Source organism: Ochotona curzoniae, unplaced genomic scaffold (genome assembly GCF_017591425.1).
Source record: "Ochotona curzoniae isolate NIBS_2020 unplaced genomic scaffold, NIBS_Ocur_1.0 contig_1071, whole genome shotgun sequence".
Lineage (NCBI taxonomy): Eukaryota > Metazoa > Chordata > Mammalia > Lagomorpha > Ochotonidae > Ochotona > Ochotona curzoniae.
The window spans coordinates 3,598,075-3,617,337 of NW_024464939.1; the positions used below are offsets into that span (position 1 = coordinate 3,598,075).

At 46.2% G+C, this 19,263-nt stretch overlaps 1 protein-coding gene across 2 annotated transcripts in view; it reads left to right on the forward strand.

Moving 5' to 3' along the window:
* Positions 1 to 1,468: 1,468 nt before the first annotated feature.
* The window catches only part of ESRP1 (epithelial splicing regulatory protein 1), a 63,846-nt gene continuing 46,051 nt past the window's right edge, over positions 1,469 to 19,263 (forward strand). Inside the window, exons 1-4 of one of the 2 annotated variants that reach the window (XM_040995235.1) lie at positions 1,469 to 1,846; positions 2,401 to 2,529; positions 3,651 to 3,764; positions 6,161 to 6,275. In XM_040995235.1, the coding sequence (XP_040851169.1) occupies positions 1,715 to 1,846; positions 2,401 to 2,529; positions 3,651 to 3,764; positions 6,161 to 6,275 (490 nt within the window). In that variant the 5' untranslated portion in view covers positions 1,469 to 1,714. The remainder of the gene's footprint in view (positions 1,847 to 2,400; positions 2,530 to 3,650; positions 3,765 to 6,160; positions 6,276 to 19,263) is intronic. The other variant, XM_040995245.1, reaches the window with a different exon arrangement.

Genomic DNA, 19,263 nt, shown 5'->3' on the forward strand with positions numbered 1-19,263 from the left:
ACGCGAGCTGCTGCCACCTGCGCGGGCGGCTCCGCCTCCACCTGCACCTTCACGACCAGGAAACGCGGCGGCGCCAGGGCCGCGGGGTCCGCAGCTCCACCAAGGCAGCTCGCTCGGTGCCAGAGTGGGCTGCCCCAGTGAACATCTTGTCTACGGAGAACGGGACACCTGGAGCCGAGTTAGTAACTCTTCAGGCAGAATTCTCTCCCCAAGGGCAGACCAGTTTTAAGTATAAAACCTGGGAAAACTTCGCCTCTGGGGTTTTTCTCTTGCAACTGTCAACACAACCCACCCCACAGCCACGTGGCTGGGTTGCTGGGGCCGATGGCCCGACCCTCTGGGCCAAGGGAGAAAGGTACTTTGGGGGGACTTCTTCACATCGGCGCCCCTACTCATTTCCATCTCCCTGAGGTAGAAGGACAAAGGCAGGAGCAGAGGGCCATGGAATCAAAGGGATGAAAAAAAAAAAAACTTGGCCTGATTTAGGGAAACGTTTATTATGCACACGGGTAGATGCATTTTATTAGTCAGGGCCCAAAGCAGATCCAAGGAAATAAACCCCAGCCCCTGGGGGAACCTTCTAGTCTCCTGTGAGCAGCCGTGACCAAACAACGACGTAGCGATCTAAAGTATCGTAAGGGGTCCCAGGTGTCTGAACGTCCTCTCGGGGGTCCCGCAGAGGTTTTGTGCGCGGACGAGCAAAGGCGTCCTGCCACGCGTGCCGTGCCGTCTGGCCGGGCGCGCACGGGTTCCTCCGCGAAGGTGGGCGCGCGGGCGCTGGAGTGAGCCCGGGGCAAGGGAGGGCCTGCCGGATTTCTCCAGCTGTTTGCAGTGAAAGGTGTGTAAGGGCTCGGGAGCGGCTTTTTCCGGGGTTCGGCAATTGTCCCCGCCGCCTCCCGCTGCCGTTGGCCGGGCCCTCCCCCACGCTTGGTTCGCCCTCCCCCGCCGCTTGGTTCGCCCTTCCCCACTCGCCGCGCCCTGGGCCTCACCTCTGGCCTCCTTTCGCCTCCCGGCGCCGGGCCTCCCTGCGGGACCCGCACCCTCTCAGTTACCTCGAGTTAAGGACCCTGGCCCTGGCGGCTCCGTACCTTCCATCCCTCACGCTTTCCCAGTCCGGCCTGGTCTACCCTCTGGGTGGCAACCGCCTCTTCTCCGCCCTCCGACCTCCCCCACTCCTCCTCTCTTTCTCTCGCCCGCGCCTCTCCATTCATCCAGCCATTGTCTCCCGCCCCCTCCTCCGCTCCCCAGGCGGCCTCCTCCCCCACCGCTGCCACGTCGTGGTTTGAAGGAGCCAATGGGCCGGCGCCGCCAGGTGTCTTTTACCTGCACCACGTGGGGGAGGGGGGGAAGGGGCGGGCAGGTAGAGCCACATCCCAAAACAGAAAAGCTTTCAGCCATTGCGCGCGCCTCCCCGGGGTGCAGCCCTGCTCCGGGTTTCTTTCGTAGACGCACGGGCAGTTGAATACAAGAAGGGCAGGCCTCGCGCGCCCTGCTTCCCACCCGCCTTCCTGGCCTGGGTGCGGAGCGCCAGCCAGGTGTGGGCTTTGGTGGTTGGATTGCCGCCTTTTGCACCGGCCGCGGCGAGGAGGAGAAGGGGGTGGGGGCGGGCGCTCTTTCTTTTTCTCCTGGGAGAGGTTTCGGCACCCGCTCTCTTCTCAGCTGCACCCCGCTTGCCACCTCCCGACCCTTCCTCTCCCCATCCCCACCTTTCGTCATGACGGCGTCTCCGGATTATTTGGTGGTGCTTTTTGGGATCACTGCTGGGGCCACCGGGGCCAAGCTGGGTTCGGATGAAAAGGAACTGATCCTGCTACTGTGGAAAGTCGTGGATCTGGCCAACAAGAAGGTATTTCTCCACGACTCCGCGGAGAAAATCGCCGAGTGGGAGTGTGGGGAAGCATAGAAATGCGTTGGAGAAGTTGTGGGTGTGTGGGTGTGCGGAGTAGGTCAAAGTAAGTGCTCCTTGCCTACTTTGGGGCTGCTAGAGCTGAGTGAAATGGCTCCAAGGTGCCTAGAGAATCCGGAGTAAAACCAAACTTGTTGGCCCAAACCTCCTTGGAGCCATTTCAGGCTTTTCCTAAAACTGGCCCAGGTGGTGGAAAGGCCCAAGCGCCGTAGCCGTCGGAGGACGCCACGGAGAGGTGGGGTGGGGTCCCCGAGGCTGTGGGGTCCACCTCCGGAGCCTTTCCGACCTGATCCGGGTGGGGGTGGGGCGGAGGGCCGAGTACCGCGGGCCTCCGGCAAGCTTTGATTTCGCCGCGAACCCCTGGGAGGGAGTGCTGGCGACCGGAGCGCGCTCGCGCGCCGCGCGGAGTGGGAGGTCGGTAGAGGAGGACTGAGCCGGAGGCTCCGGAATGGAGGGAGCGGGGACATTGACCCCGGCATGTCTCTTCTCCGAAGGTGGGACAGTTGCATGAAGTGCTAGTCAGACCAGACCAGTTAGAACTGACGGAGGAGTGTAAAGAAGAAACGAAGATAGACGCCGAAAGCCTGTCCTCCGCGCGGCAGCTGGACCAAGCCCTTCGACAGGTGACAGCCCTGGGCCACGCCGCCCTCCTCAGCAGCCCTCGCCCTCCCGGGGCTGATCCCCCGCGTGGCCCTGGGCGGGTTAGTTGGGAGTGCGGGTGGCGACGGCCGGCCGCATGGGTGGGCATTCAGCCGTGGAATCTGGAGAGGGTCGTTTGGGAGGGGTCGCTGGCCCGCTAAGCTTCTCGGTGCCCTGGATCTTGGGCCGAAATTCGTTTTTTTTTTTTTCTCTTTCGAGTTGTTGGCGGAGTAGTTGGCTGGGGCTCGAGAGGCGGCGGCGTTTTACACTTGGAATGACGCGCCGAATTGGAATCCTAACGCTCCTGTATTTGGGGCGCGGGTCCGTGGGTCGGACCCCTGGCGGGTCCCCAGGACGCTCAGTCCGGACCAGGGAGGCGCTGTGATGTAGCATGCGTGAGTGCGTGCTGGCCCCGGGCCTGGTGCTGGCGGCGTGGCTCGAGTTCTGGTTCGAACCTGAAGGATCCTGTCGGGTGTGGGTCTTCGGAACTCCCATCATCTTGTTTTGTTGTGGCCTTTGCCGCGGGTCCCAACGGATGGGGGATTATTTTGTTGGGATTGAGATGACCTTAAAACCCTTGGCTGAGGAGTACAGAATCGGGGAGGGCGCGGCGCGAAACACCTGAGCAAGGGTGAATGCCCTGCCGTGGCGCGGCCTCTGGCCTGGGCGCGCGAGGATGGCTTCGGAGGAGAAAGTTCCTTGTGCTGTGTCTTCCAGGAAGTGTGTTCCCCGGGCTTGGCAGAGTAAGGTGTAGACATTCACCCGCGTTAGCTTTAGAAGAAACTTGGTGTCTCTCTTTAACTCCGGCACCCCCAAACCTAACAAAAAACAAAAGTTAACACCGGGGAATGATGTAATCAGAAAGCAACCTGCGGGTGAGACCTCTGATTTCAGTTGGCTGGGCTGCGAATATAGAGTCAAAACACACCTAGAGAAGATCAAGTCGGGAGAAGGCGTGAGCGCAAAGCTGCCCACCCGGGTGGGCGGCCAGAAAAACAGGCGGTAGTAATGTGTCCCCAGAAGGTCTTTCCCTCTGGCTGGGGCTGCACTCAGAAGTGGGCGCAACCTGCATCCTTTGCAGCTGCTTGTTCCCTTATGCTTTCAGTTCAACCAGTCGGTGAGCAATGAACTGAACATCGGGGTGGGCACTTCCTTCTGTCTTTGCACCGATGGTCAACTTCATGTCCGGCAGATCCTGCACCCAGAGGCTTCCAAGAAGGTGAGCTCCCGCTTTCCCCTTTGCGCGGAGACCATGCTTTAAGGGCTGTGGACAGAAGAGGCTCTGCAAGCGCAGGTGACAGTTGCAGAATGTATTTCCAGAGAGATGTTTGGGATTGCGGTAATAGTGTAGACACCTTTTGATGAGTTCAGTCTCTTTTTACTTACAGCAAGTTCTCAAGATGCTTGACATTCTCTTTTTCAAAGCTAACACAGTCTGAATTTTTGCAGTTTAAGATAAGCAGAAGTAGAGAGAAAAGAGCTGTCTTTTAACACATTGCCAAATAGCTGTTAGCATTGAGTATGAAAGGAAAGGAAAAATTCAACTTAAAACTGGAATTTTATTGCTAACAGTTTTGTATACAATACCGCTTTAGTAAGGCTAAATCACAAAATCAGTAAAACATGCAACCTTCACATTAATAATAAAGACAGGTTCGACAGGGATTCTGAGATTCATACAGTAGGTCTGCCTACTGTTTTTTTTCAGGTCAGCTCTGTGTTTTTTCCCTTTGCTTGTTTTTCCTCTGTGGAAAAGGCTGTGGAGTGAGAAATGATACCAGCTTAGTGAAGAAAAAATGTGATTTTTTTACCTCCCGGAAAAGGAGGAACCCAGACTGCCAGCTCAGTGTAGCCAATTGCTACTAATGCAGTTGCTGTTAACAAGTTAAATTAGTTTGAGCTGTAACTTTTTATTGTGCTAGGCGGGGACTGAGCTTGAGAAATTAGAAGTGAGTGATACTGCAACCTTGGGAAGCCAGCCTTGGAAGCTGTGAAGCTGTTACCTGCCGGGGAGCAGCTGTGGCAGGCAGCGGTGGTCCTGCAGGTTCTCCTTGTCCTGGCAGTTAGGGAAAAGTGAGAGATGCGTTAAGGCAATGAAGACAATTTAAAACCTTGGAAGGGGTGACTCGAGTTCTTATGTCTTAGAAGGTCGTCGTTTGGAAGCCTGAGCGATTAATCGATTAAAAGGGGTGAAAACATTTTTAAAAAATCAAATACTAGACTAGTTGCTGGAACCTTGAGCCAGAAATAGTTATATACTAATATGAGGATTGTTCCCCCTTCAAACTCATTTAGGGAAGAACAATACTTAATTTTTTCTCTTTATGGGCAGAGGAAAGCAACTTTTATTATCATTTTTTTTTTTAAATTTTAAATGGAGGGAAACCTGGGAGCTGGGTGGGAACTGAGATATTTTGCTGAGGCATTTCATTTATATTGGAGTTTTGAGTGTTAGCCATTCAAAACAGTTGTCCTTTCGTGTTTCTGTAGAAGACCCTTATTTTTAGAGGGAATATGCATCCTCTACAAATCTTTTGAGCCTGCTTTGTGATGTAAGATGGCCAAGTGCTGAATAGACTATTGCAGCACTTTAAAAGACTACAGCTCTTTAAATCAGTATTTCATCGGCGTGTGAGTTATCGTGCCGTCACAACTTTTACTGAACAGTTTTGTAAATTTGTAAGAGTTTGTGATTCTTTTTGATATTGAACTCATTTGAAAGTGGTGATCATGTTGCTCATTCACATTTCAAATACAGTATGAACAAGTCACTTCTAAGAGTCACAAATCCAACAGGAGGAATTTGGATAGAAGGTATTACTGTATAAATTTAGTGACGAACACTAAACTTTTTTCCTTTAGGTTTCCTAGTGTATAAATGGGTAGAAATTCTGAATAAATAAGTAATCTATCTTGAGAATTTAGGAGAAAACTTTTGTTCAGTGAAAAGTGTATTTTTCAGGAAAAAGACAAAGATAAACAGTTGAGCTTTGCTCATGATCTGCAAATCTAACACTTGTAGCCAAAAACAGCAGGTAGTCATTTTTCCTTTTTAAGTCTAATTTTAATTTGTGGATTTAGTCAAAATACTCACAGTGGTCAAGAAAACTAATGTGGGACTATAATTTAGCACAAAAATCTTTCCGTTAGGGATTTGCTGTTTGGTTTATTACTGGTAATATGCGTGATCACAACCCAGGAGTAGTATTGTGCATGAAAACCTAGAGGAATGATATTGCCTCCTGAAAATACAGGTGTGGCACAGCGATTGCCATGAGGAAAATGTAGCATTGCTGCCCAAGAGGTCGGAAGCACAGCAGCCCAGAGGCATTGATGCTCCGGGCGTGTTCTGAATGAAATTCCTGATGGAGCGGATGTAGTTTGTCTTTTTAAGATGCAGTTCTATTTGCTTTTGTTTTTTGTGCCCATGAGACTTGTATCCAGATTAGGGAATAGGAGCAGGACGAGCTATTTAAAGTTTGTGCTTCCTTTAAATCCTGCAAACTAAATCACTGAAAACTTAACTATGTATACATTCAGTTCTTAGGTTACTAGTTATCAGGAAACTGTTGGAATTGAGATCTAGTTTATGGTATCTACCTTATTTTTCCCCAGAATGTGTTGCTCCCCGAATGTTTCTACTCCTTTTTTGACCTACGGAAAGAGTTCAAGAAATGCTGCCCTGGTTCACCTGATATTGACAAACTGGATGTTACAGCTATGACAGAATGTATCCTTTAAATGACTATCTAAAAATCATTGGAAAAAGAGCTTCTGAAAAAAGTGGTAATTTAAGACATGTTAAAATGCTTAAATCTTATCAGAAGATTCATGGAACTTGCCTGTCCAAAATTTGTTTATTGCATTAAGAAGAAATAATCACAATTATGTCTTTTTGAAGCAGTTTATGAACTAGATTTGAGCATACAGTGGGTTTTTAGATAGATTTTTGTGCAGTGTCCTGTTCTATGATAGAATTCAGTTTCAAGTGAGAGGATTAGTTTTGGGTGATGAAATGAAGAATGTATACAGTTTATTTTCTTAGCATATACCCCAGATCTCCTTTTTCTTGAATACCTCAGTTATAGGAGCTTTTGGCTCTTTTGAATCAGAACGAATAATTTTTTGTGTATGCTTTTTATGCTTCTACTAGTGGATATATCTTTTACAAGGTCCTGTTCATCGGTACCTTAAATTTCTGCACTATGTACAAAATCAAGGTGATTATAATCCATCTTTGGAGCTGGGATTGGTCCCCTAATTCTTACCAAGATAGTATTTTAGATGCATTGGTTATTATAAAAGCAAATTGTTATAATCACAAACCTTGTAATCATGCCTGACCCATCATCTTACATCCATTGAAGTCTTTAAGGTGCTAATAAGAAGTCATGTGTTCCTATATCAGATGTGAGAATGACTAGTAGATGAAGATGAGGCAGCTCCTCCAAAGCCACTGGGAGAATCAGCCTGACATTGACTCTTAAGTCAGGAGTTTGTAGTTTACGGATGCTTATTTCTAAAATCGTTATTACTCATTCTCAAGAATTTAAACTTGGATTTTGCTTTGAAATTTCAAAATACAGTTACCTGGTTGAAAAAGGCTATTTGCATGTTTTTCCTGAATTGTTCTAAGCAGGCCCATCAGACCCATTTTTATTTACTGGACTCTTGAATTTTGGGTTAGCGTTGCCTGTAGTTCTGGGGCAGATTGGAAAAGCACATTTTGATATTAGAGGGTTGTCAGATTTACAGTTTTGTTGTCAATTAAAGGGTGAATTTTAACCTTAAAATGTTTTTGACTATTACACTTGCAGGTTTCTTTTCTGTGCAGCAGTTTAGAGCTACTGTTAAACTTTGATAGTGATGGCTTTTGTTTGGCTCCGGAAGAATTATGTCCTCCCTGACTAGTCTATAACCAAATTCCTCAGATCATAAACTATCACACTGAAGCTAAATATCAGCTTTGCTCTGATTTGTGCAAATAATTTCTGCAAAAGTTGAAATTGTAGATGAGCCCAGGGTAATCGCTCAGTGGCTAAAGCCTCACCTGGCACATGCTAGGATCCCATGTGGGCACTGATTCATGTCCTGGCTGCTCCACTTACCTTCCAGCTCCCTGCTTGTATCCTGGGAAAGGATGACCCAAAAGCCTTGGGACCCTGCACCTGTGTGGGAGACCTGGAAGAAGCTTCTGGCTTCAAATGAACTCAGCTCCAGCCATTGCAGCCACTTGGGGAGTGAACCAGTGGATGGAAGATACTTCTCTCTGTAATCTTCCTTTCCAATAAAAATAAATTAAAAAAAAAAAGAAAAAAAACTGCAGCATTTTGTTCCTTCAGATAATTAGCCTCTTTTTTTGTAATTATTTTTGTTTTGTTTCTGTAATTTATTTTTATTGGAAAGGCAGACCAAGGTTATAGAGATAAAGAGACAGAAAGATCTTTTGTCCACTGGAGCACTTCTCAGTGGCTGTGAGGGCCGGAGCTGAGCCAAACCAAAGCCAGGAACCATGGACTTTTTCCAGGTCTCCTTTGCAGGTGCAGGGTCCCAAGGCTTTGGGCCGTACTCCACTGCTTTCCCAGGTGGTATCAGAGAGCTGAATGGGAAGCGGAGCAGCCGGGACATAAACCGGCTCCCACATGGGATTCTCACGCTTTCAAGATGAGGATTTAGCCGTTGAACCAGGTCTTCGCCATTTTCTTTGCTGATGTGGAAATGACACTGAATTTGGAAACCTAAAGATCATCTTGAAGAACCTTGAGGGTTTTGCCAAGTAGATGGAAAGTCTTAAGGGATGACCTGTTCTACCAGGTCTACCAGTGGGGGAGGGAGGGAGGTACCTGCCAAGCCCTGGGAAGCAGCACGTAGGAGAGGGTGCAGGTGATCGCCTGATTCTCTGCTGGGAGAGAGTTGTCTTTTTGTCTCTGTTTTTACATGAGGATATTAGAAATACTGATTTGTTAAGCCTCTGTGATTTCACAGAATTCTAAGTGAATTCATTAACTTTACATCTACATGCTTTATTCCAGTCTAGTTTTTAGTTTAATAAAACTTGATTTTTAGAGCAATTTGAGGTTCAGAGAAACATTGAACAGCAAATACCAAGAGGTCTGACTCCTCACATATGCAGCCTTGATACAATTAATGAACTTACATGGATACCGTGTTATTGGCAAAAGTTGGAGTCTTCATTAGTTTTCACTGTTCACCTTTTTTTTCCCCGTCAGATACATTTATTTGAACAGTGGAATAGAAAAAGCTTCTTCAGGGTCTCCTACGTGGATACAGGGACCAAGTACATTAGCAGGGAGCTGGGTTGAAGTAGATGTTTTTGATGTTGTGCCTCCTAGCGATTTGCCAGGTGCTGTGATGGGTAGCCACCATTATAACATGATTATAGTAGGTGGGCTTTATTGCCTCTGGACTCTAATGTTATCCGGTTATTTATCCATTCCTCCCTCTTGCTAATCTTTTCGCTGCCTCTGTGGTTTTGCCTCTTCCAAGATGTCATTGACTTGGAATCCTGTAGTCTGTAGCCTTCTCAGATTGGCTGCTTTTACCTAAAACATGCACTGAAGGACCTTTGGTGTCTTTGTGGTGTGGTAGCTCATTTCTTTGAAGCACTGAAAATATTCCAGTGTCTGGATCTGCCAGTTTATCCTCTTAACCTTCTCAAAGGCAACTTAATTGCCTCAGTATTGTGAGTAAAACTGCTGTAAACACCCTTATGTGCATTTTTGTGCGCTTGTAAGTTTCTAGCTCATTTGGTTAAGTACTAAAAGGTGAGGTTGCTGGATCGTGTGAAGACTGATTTTTCCATCATTGCAGTCTTGTGTTTAGGACACCGGCGAGGGAAAACAATCAGGTCTTTTTGTTGTTGTTTTAATATGTTGAATTTGACTGACGTGGTCTTGTGCGTCGTTTGTGGTGAAGCTGTGCAGGAATTGTCGGTGCTTCTGTGGAAGTCTGAGTCAGTGTCAAAACTTGAGCACCTGCTGCCCAGTAGTTTGCTGGGAATTGCTTCCTTTTCCAGGCCTCTCTTAACATCTTTCCAAAGGAAAGCTGTGTTAACCTTGGGATGTTATGCAGATGTAAGTGTATGCCTCCTTTGATAAAAGGTTTAGTAATTTCTTGAATGCAGTTTTGGTTCTTATTTGAATTCCAGAAGTATTTGTATTTGTGCTTTTTCTTGTTGTTTGTTGGAAGGCAGCGTTAGAGGGTCCAGCATGGTAGCTTAGTGGTTAAAGTCCTCGCTTTGCATGTGTCAGGATCCCATTTGAGTGCTGATTTGTGTCCCAGCAACCCTACTTCCCATCCAGCTCCCTGCTTGTGACTTGGGAAAGCAGTTGAAGATAGCCCAAGTCCTTAGGACTCTGCACCCATGTGGGAGACCCAGAGGAGGCTCCTAGCTCCTGGCTTTGGATTGGTTCAGCTCTGGCCATTGGGACCACCTGGGGAGTGATTCAGCAGATGGTAGATCTTTCTGTGTCTCCTCTCTGTATATCAATCAGCCTTGCCAATAAGAATAAATAAATCTTAAAAAGAAGAAGAAGGAAAGGTAGTTAGAAAAGAGAAAGAAATCCCTTATCCACTAGTTCACTCCCTAAATGGCCACAACGACTAGAATTGGGTCTGTCCAAGCTTAGGAGCCGGGAGCTTCTTCTGGGTCTTCCACATTGGGGACAGGGTCCCAAGGACTTGGCCCATCTTCTGCTGCTTTCCCAGGCCATTAGCAGGCAGCTGGATCCGAAGTGCACCAACTGGAAGACTTACTAGAGCGCATATGGAATGCTTGCACTGCAGGTGGAGGCTTTTCTAGTGTGATGGTTAGGCCTGTCCCAGTTGTAACTTTGTTGCCTCCTTTTGCATTCTGCAATCCCAGCTGAGAAGACCTCAGCTGGCAGGTGAACTGTAGCTTGCCTGTTGTAAGCTGTCTGTTTAAGTAATATGATGAAGATGATGATGAGGTTGGTGCTTTTGTGTTTTCTTTCTGTCTTTCTGAGGAAGGAATTATCGTTCCTCACTTAGAGAAATTAATATGAATTGTTTCCTACTAGTATTTTATATAAATGCCTTTTTTTTTTTTCATCTTTACAACAAAAGAGCAACCCAGCGTGCTGATGCAGTAGTAAATCAGGCCAATCCTCCATGTGTGGTGCCAGCATCCCACGTGGGCATCCTGTCAGTTGGGAAAGCAGTGGAGGATGGCCTAAGTCCTTGGTATCCTGCACTCGTATAGGATATCCTAAAAACCTGCTGGCTCCTGGCTTCAGATCAGCTCAGCTCTGGCCATAACAGCCATCTGGGGTGTGATCCAGCACGTGGATGTTCTCTTTTCCCTGTGTTAGTGTTTCTGATTTTCAAGTAAAATAAATATATATATATACACATATTTTTTTAAAGCAACTTTGTTTTTATTCTCACTGGTGTTAAATGAAATTTCTTCTTCCTCTTGATTTGTTAGCCCATTTTTTTTGTTTTGTTTTTTTTTTAAAGATTTATTTATTTTTATTACGAAGTCAGATGTACAGAGAGGAGAGACAGAGGAAGATCTTCCGTCTGATGATTCACTCCCCAAGTGGCCGCAATGGCTGGTGCTGCGCCAATCCAAAGCCGGGAACCAGGAACCTCTTCCGGGTCTCCCACGCGGGTGCAGGGTCCCAAAGCTTTGGGCCATGCAGGGAGCTGGATGGGAAGTGGAGCTGCCAGGATTAGAACCGGTGCCCATATGGGATCCCGGGCGCGTTCAAGGCGGGGGACTTTAGCCACTAGGCCACACCGCCGGACCCTGTTTTTGTCTTTTGTTACACATGAACTGATTTATTTTCATTAATCAAAATTTGTATCCCATTGGCCAAACTTTTGTTAAAGTGGTGGTTTTTTGTTTGGGAAGTAGGCAGTGTCTTCCATCTGCTGGTTCACTCTTCAAATGCCTGCAGCAGTTGTGACTGGGCAGAGTGATACCAGGAATAGGGCATCCTTTGCATTTCCCCCTTGTGGATGGTAGGGACACAACTACTGGAGCAGTCCCCTGCTGCCTCCTAGGAAGCTAGAATGAGAGTAGAGCCAGAACTTGAACCCAGGCATTTCAAAGTAGGATAGTGGGCCCCCCTCTAGTGTCTCAGCTGTGGGACCAGGTGCCTGTCCCAAGAGCTTAGCTTTCAAGATTTTATTTGAGAGGTGAGAGGTAGTCATCTTCCATTACTGGTTCACTTCCCAAATGGCCTGTACCAGCCATTTCAGGTCTCCCCGATGGGAGGCAGATACCTAACTGCTTGAACCATCACCACCACCTCCCAGAATCTGCGTTAGCATGCAAGAATCAGGATCAGGAAACAGAACCAGGCCCTGGAACCCAGGTTCTCTGTTATGGGGTCCAGGTGTCTTAGCATTTGCCTGGGCATCTGAAGTTTACTAAGGGTTTGCGTGTGTGAGAGAGTGTATGTTTACATGTGCTTCATATCTTCTTGCTGGCATAAATATTTGGATATGTATGCCATATTATTGGCCTGTTTTTCTCATAGATTAGATGTGGGGATAATAGCCTCGGTAGGATAGGAGTTCTGGAGTCAGATTTTGGTGGATCAGTTTGCACTTTGCAGCCTTGGTTCCCCCATAATTACTGTCTCCACTTCCTCCACTGAGTTGTTCTTTACCTGCCTGTGGGTATCTTAGTAGAGGAAAAATCACTGCTAAGGTCTTTAGAAAGGACTTCATTATTGTTATAATTCCTTATTTAAAGATTTTACGCTTACGATATTTTACCTTTTTACGAAACTTGATAGATAAAACTCATGCCAAAAACAACAAAAAATAAAGATTTATTTAGTCGTTTGAAAGGTGTAGTTCAGGGAAGAGGTCTTCCATCCCTTGGTTCACCCCCAAATTGCCACAGTGCTTGAGCTGGAGCCAAGAGCTTATCCAGGCCTCACCTGTGAGTCACCCAAGGACATAGCAACCCCCCAAGTGCATTAGCAGGGAGCAGAACTGGAAGGAATCTTCTGGGCCTTGAACTGGCCCTTATTTGGGATCCTATGGTAGCAGGCCATGGCACATACTGGGCCACAATGCCAGTTCCTGGATGAAGCTTTTCAAAGCATCAGCTGAGTGTCAGGACAGATAAATGTCAAGTTCATTTGTCTTCTCCACTTATACAATATTGCATGAATGTTTTGCTCTGATTAATTGACCTGCGCTGTTGCAATTGCACAAACCTTCTTTGCCCTACTTAAGGGTAGAGGAAAGCAGACTCTTGCCTGGTACCTCTGTGCATGAAAGGGATTTCAGAAATGACTGAGTTACATTCTAGCCTTGCTAGTACTTGACCTTGTTAGCTCCAGGGGAGAAGGAATTATCTTTGGCATGGCTTCAACGTGATGTGAGCCAAATCAGCAATCAAGCGACTGTTCCTTGCCAGCTGTCCATAATGTTGATTTTCTGTGGTTTAGTATAATAATAAAAAATGACATCTTACTTTTTTTTTAAAGATTTATTTATTTTTATTGCAAAGTCAGATATATAGAGAGGGGGAGATACAGAGGAAAAGATCTTCTGTCCATTGATTCACTCCCCAAGTGGCCGCAATGGTCAGAGCTGAGCTGATCAGAAGTCAGGAGCCCAGAGCCTCTTCCGAGTCTCCCATACAAGTGCAGGGTCCCAAGGCTTTGGGCTATCCTCAACTGCTTTTTCAAGCCACAGACAGGGAGCTGGATGGGAAGCAGGGCTGCCGGAATTAGAACCGGTGCCCATATGGAATTCTGGTGCATTCAAGGGGAGGTCTTTAGCCGCTAGGCTATTGCGCCAGGCTTGACATGTTACTTTTAAAATACACATTTTGGAATTCCAGGGTATATGTATTTTGCTAATTCTAAGCTGTTAGAAGGTTTGTTTCATCTGTTTCTATTTGTGTCATAGAAATATCTTTCTACTATAATATTTCCACCTTATTTCCTCTGGGGTGCAGTTGACTCGGGTTGGTTTGAGGTTCTTTTACATGAGTCTTCATGACAGTACCTCCTGGCAGTGATGTTTTTTAGATAGGGATCTTATTTTCCCTTTGCTATTTAGAATAAGCTTCTAAGAAATGGAATAAAAAACGTTCTCTTGGTTCCTACTTACACTCTTTTTTACAATTTATTTATTTTTTATTTTGTAAGAGAGTTGCACTCTTGCCATTGGGTGCAAATTGGAAATGGAGCATTCAAGTCGCCAACCATGACTGGTGTGGACTGCCAGTGTCATGGGTAGCAGCTTAACCCATTATACCACAACACCCACCATCCAAATTGTATTCTTGGTTTGATAGTTTCAAAGTTCACTTGAAAATATAGCACAATATGTCTAGAACCATTATTTATTTATCTTTAAGAGTTATTCATTGATTTATCTATTTGAAAGGCAATTATAGGGAGAGAGAGATTTTATATTGTCTGGTTCATTCCCCAAATAGCCACAGTGGCCAGAGCTGGGCAAGGCCGAAGCTAGAAGCCTCAAACTTGATCCAGGTCTCCCACATGGGTGCTGGGGCCTAAGTATTTGGACCATCCTCTTCTTTCGCAGGTTCATTAGAAGGGGACTGGACCAGGACTCTAACTGGCGTCCATATGGGATGCAGTCGGTAGCTTAATCCTCTGTACTAGAGTGCCAGCCCCAGAAGTTCCAGAACAGTTCTTTGAATTATGCAACTTATTTAAGAGTAATTTTTCCCTGTCGTCTTCACCTTCTTCGTGTAATTGTAGGAAATTCAGTTTCTACCTGGAGTGCTAGCCAACTTTCGTTTTGCTATGGTTTGTTTGCTTTTCCTTTATTTGATAATTTGAATTCTTTTTTTTTTTAGATTTATTTTTATTATTATTATTATTATTTTATTTTTTTATTGGAAAGGCAGATATACAGAGAGGAGAGACCGAGAGGAAGATCTTCCTTCCGATGATTCACTCCCCAAGTGAGTGCAACGGCCGATGCTATGCCGAACCCAAGCCAGGAGCCTCTTCCGGGTCTCCCACAGGGTGCAGGGTCCCAAAGCCTTGGGTCGTCCTCGACTGCTTTCCCAGGCCACAGGCAGGGAGCTGGAAGGGATGCGAGGCTGCCGAGATAGAACCGGCGCCCATATGGGATCCCGGGCGTGCAAGGCGAGGACCTTAACCACTGCGCCACCGCGCCGGGCCCGATAATTTGAATTCTTTATTGTAATATTATGTGGCAATACATGTCATTGTGTTAACAGCAGCCAGTGCTGTGGCTTATGGGGTTGGGCTGCATGCTGTAGCACCATCATCCCATGTGGGCACTGGTTCAAGTCTTGGTTGCTCCACTTCCTTCCCAGCTCCCTGCTAATGTGCCTAGAAAAGCGGCAGATGATGGCTCAAGTCCTTGTGCCTCTGTACCCCATGCAGGAGACTAGGGTGATGATCCTGACTTGGGTCTGGTCCAGCCTCGTCCCTGCAGCTATTTAGGGAATAAACCAGCAGATGGAGGACCTTCTCTGACTCTTGCTTTCTGTGTAACTGCCTTTCAAATGGCTAGAATAAATTTTAGGAGAGAAAAAAAAGAAGAGGTTAAAAACTTGTATTCTCGGGCCCGGCATGATAGCCTAGTGGTTAAGGTCCTCACCTTGAACACGCCGGGATCCCATATAGGCACCGGTTCTAATCTTGGTGGCCCTACTTTCCATCCAGCTCCCCGCTTGTGGCCTGGGAAAGCAGTCTAGGATGGCCTAATGCTTTGGGACCATGCACCTGCATGGGAAACCCGGGAAGAAGATCCTGGCTTCGGATTGGCTCTGCTCCAGCCGTTGCGGCTGCTTGGGGAGTGAACCATCGGACAGAAGATCTTCCCGTCTGAATCTCCCCCTCTCTATATATCTGACTTTGCAATAAAAATAAATAAAAAAAAAATCTAGTATTCTGAAGGGGAAAATGACTTTGAGTTAACATTTTGAGTTGCAAGGTAACTCAAGTTCCTCAGTTATTTATTTAGTATGTGTGATTAGATACAAATGAAACAGTCCAGCAAACATTAACAAGTGAAACTTGGGTGTCTGTTTTTGGGCAGTTGTGAAAGGTAACTTTCAGTTGCTAGGTTAATGAGATAAACATCATAAGATTTCTCTCTGAATTTTCAGTGCAAAAGTTTTGCACTGAGGCAGGTGTTCGTTCTGTTCCCATGTAGACCAAGTCTCTGGGCTTGTCTAACCTCCAGTCTCCCCGTAGCACTTTGCTCCCTGGGAGCAGGAAATGTCGGTTTTGTTCCCACCATGTCTGGCTGCACCCTTCTTCTGTTGTAAAGCTGGCCGAGCCTGTTGGTACTGTTGCCACTGCCTGAAGGGCAGAATGAGTAAGTTGCGTGATGGAGCCCAGAAGTCAATCAGGTGGCACAGTCTCATCTCTGCTGCCCTCAGGATTGAGACGTGCAGCATGTAATTCAGTGTGTCACCATAAACTGATAGAGGAAGGGGTTGGTACTAAAACTTTTTAAATTGTTCCCCTACATTTATAATTCATGTTCATTTCTGCTGGGGATTATAGGTGGCATGAAGCTTTGGAAGAGGCAGGTGTGTGGGCGGGAGTGGGTCTGTTTTGAGGGAGGGAAGGAGAGAAAGCGGAGGGCAGGTGTGTCGGTCTGTTCGTGGGAGGGAAAGAGACAAAGAGGAGGTGGTTTGGGCACACAGTAGATCTGCTGACCTTTAGGAATTGTTATTAGCCAGAGCTGCTCATCTCAGTGTGTGATGGTTTGAAAGGATTCCTGTTGATACATGTGGTGTGAAACCTACTTAGCCAATGTCAACAACAGATTCTTAATCTAAAAGGAGAATTTGGTAGAATGACTATACTGCTGTAAACCTATTTTCATGCAAACTGAATACTTCCTAATTTTCTTTTGGTGCCTGCCTCCTTTAATAGGCTTTTGTCTATGAACTCAGTTTCTCACTGAGTTTTACACAAAACAAATTAAGCAAATCTTATCTTGGTGAGGAACAGTGTACGTATAGTCAAATTAGAATAGGATCACATTTCCAATACCACGATTTGCCATCCAGGTGGCTGGATGAATTACAGAACATCTATAAATCCTAGTTTCTTATCCCTGCTTGGTCTTACTATCAATTTTCATTGCAAAATTATGGTGAAAATTTGAAGATATCGATGATAGTTGGCATCCTTTGGCACATACATTTAATGCTATAATTCATGTCAACAAAATTTTAGAAGCTAGAATGTGTTTGGTACAAAGAGATCAGAGGAAGGTTCAGGCCTACACTCAGGAAATATATAGGATAGTGGAGAAAATACAGTAATAGGGTGTAATGGACTCTGAAATTAATGGTTGTGAACTGAAGCAGTTAGGCTTTGGTGCTAGTAGGGAATTACTCACGGTCTAATTTGGTTAGGGGATTAAGAAGATAAGCATGCGTTGTAGTGAGTGAGCTGAGTAAAGGTGAGAGGGCCAGGTCTCCCTTGCCATTATGAGGAAGTACTTTAACTGGAATAGGCTTTTGTACTCTTATTCTTCGACTTTGATTTTTCCCACAATGTTCTCTCTTTGGATGGAAAGTTAGGATGTGGAAAACATTTCTTTTACATTCTCTGTGTTGACCCTCTTTTGGCGCTCTCCTGGCCACTACCTCTTTTTGATAGTCAGTATTTGGGGTTCTGGGGACCTCATATGGTGTTCGCTTACATTCTTCTTTTTCTAGTCCTGTAATAATATAAAAAGATAAAATTCCATTCTTTGCTCTGGGTTGCCCACAGATAGACCGAGGGTCAAGGTAGTCACCTGCTCTGAGCACTTTCCTCCTGGCATCTGTAAGGGCTGCTATGTCGCAGGACTCTTACGCATCTCACTATTCTGACATTGCATCCATCTGGGCCTTATGCATTGTTTACCTGGACAATTTTTGGTAAAATTCTCTATCCAGTAAAAACAAAATCTGTCCAAAGGGAGAGAGGAAAGTAGTAAAATTAACCAAAGATAAATTTGGAACTGTGTTTGTATTCAACCTTGTGAGATTTTTTGCCACTTGGGAACTTTTGGCCGTGCCTGGGTATGTTTCAGTTGTCTTGACTGGGCAGTGGATAGAAACCAGGTAAGATTCCTACAGTACGTGAGCGAAGAATTGTTTGGTTATATCCCAGTAATTACCAAGATTGAGAAACTAGCTCATTTCAGAGTATTTCCGATGGCTGATTGGAAGTGAAACTAGAAGATGTGTTTATTCAAGTGTAGAAATTTGCTGAAACCTCTGCCAAAAGGAGTCTTAATAAGTCATGAAAAACACATTCATGATAATGATGCGAGAATGTATTTTTTTACATAAAGATTATTTTTTATTACAAAGTCAGATATACAGAGAGGAGGAGACATAAGAGAGGAAAATCTTCTGTCCAGTGATTCATTCGCCAAGTGAGCACAACGACCGGTGCTATGCCGATCCGAAGCCAGGATCCAGGAACTTCCTCCAGGTCTCCCACAGGGGTACAGGGTCCCAAAGCATTGGGCCGTCCTCGACTGCTTTCCCAGGCCACAAGCAGGGAGCTGGCTGCGAAGCGGGGCCACCGGGATTAGAACCGACGCCCATATGGGATCTGGGCGTTGAGGATTTTAGCCACTAGCCCATTGTGCCGGGCCCAAGAATGTATTTTTTAAATTTTTAAATTGGAAAGTCAGATATACAGAGGAGGAGAATCAGAGAGGAAGATCTCCCATCCACTGATTAACCACCAAGCAGCCTCATCAGCCAGAGCTGCGCTGATCTGAAGCCAGGAGCCTTTTCCTGCTCTCCCATGTGAGTGGAGGCTCCCAAAGCTTTGGCTGTCCTCACCTGCTTTCACAGGCCACAAGCAGGGAGATGGATGGGAATCTGGGCTGCCAGGACTGGCGCCCATATGGGATCCTGGTGCGTTGAAGGCGAGGATTTTAGCCACTAGGCCACCATGCTGGGCCCAGATTTCTTGGATACTTTTAGTTCCACAGTGGATTCCTGTCAAACTGAAAATGCTATTGGAACGTGAGGGTTCCAGCTGATTGTTTGGTACTACCCTTTTTTTTTTTTTTTAAAGGATTTATTTCATTTATTTGAAAGGCAGAGAAAGAGAGAGGTCTTTTATCTGCTGATGTGCTCCCCAAACGGCACAACAGCCAGGACTGGGTCAGGACAAAGCCAGAAGCTAGGAGCTTCCTCCAGCTCACCCTCACGGGGGCAGCGGTCCGATCAGTTAAGCTTTTTTCCATTGCTTTCCCAGGTGTGTGAGTAGGGAGCTGGATGGGAAGTGGAGCAGCTGGAGTTCTAACCAGTTCCTCTGTGGGATGCTGGTGCTGCAGGTGAGAGCTTTACGTTTATACCACAGTGCAGGCTCGTGCTCCTGTAAGAGACTTTATAAGCTAGTCTTTCTCACATGGTTTTCTAAGGACTCTTTAAGTTCTTCCTAGCTCCCCAGAGAACTTAGAACAGTTTGTTCTCCAAAGTATCTTCTGTCTTTTGACTCTGACTTCTGGTCCTTATACTGTATTGTTTTAAAATGGCACTGCGTGGAGAGATGATAGTATTGCTTTCTCAGTCCCGGCTGGTGGTCATTTGTCTTGGTTGAAAAATCCTACCATTACTTTTTCTGACCCTTCAGCGGACATGAGGTGCACCACTGCATGTCGTTAGGGGCACAGAGGGTGCTGGCAGTCAGCTATCACTTTCATTTTATGATGACTCCTATGAGAGAGTA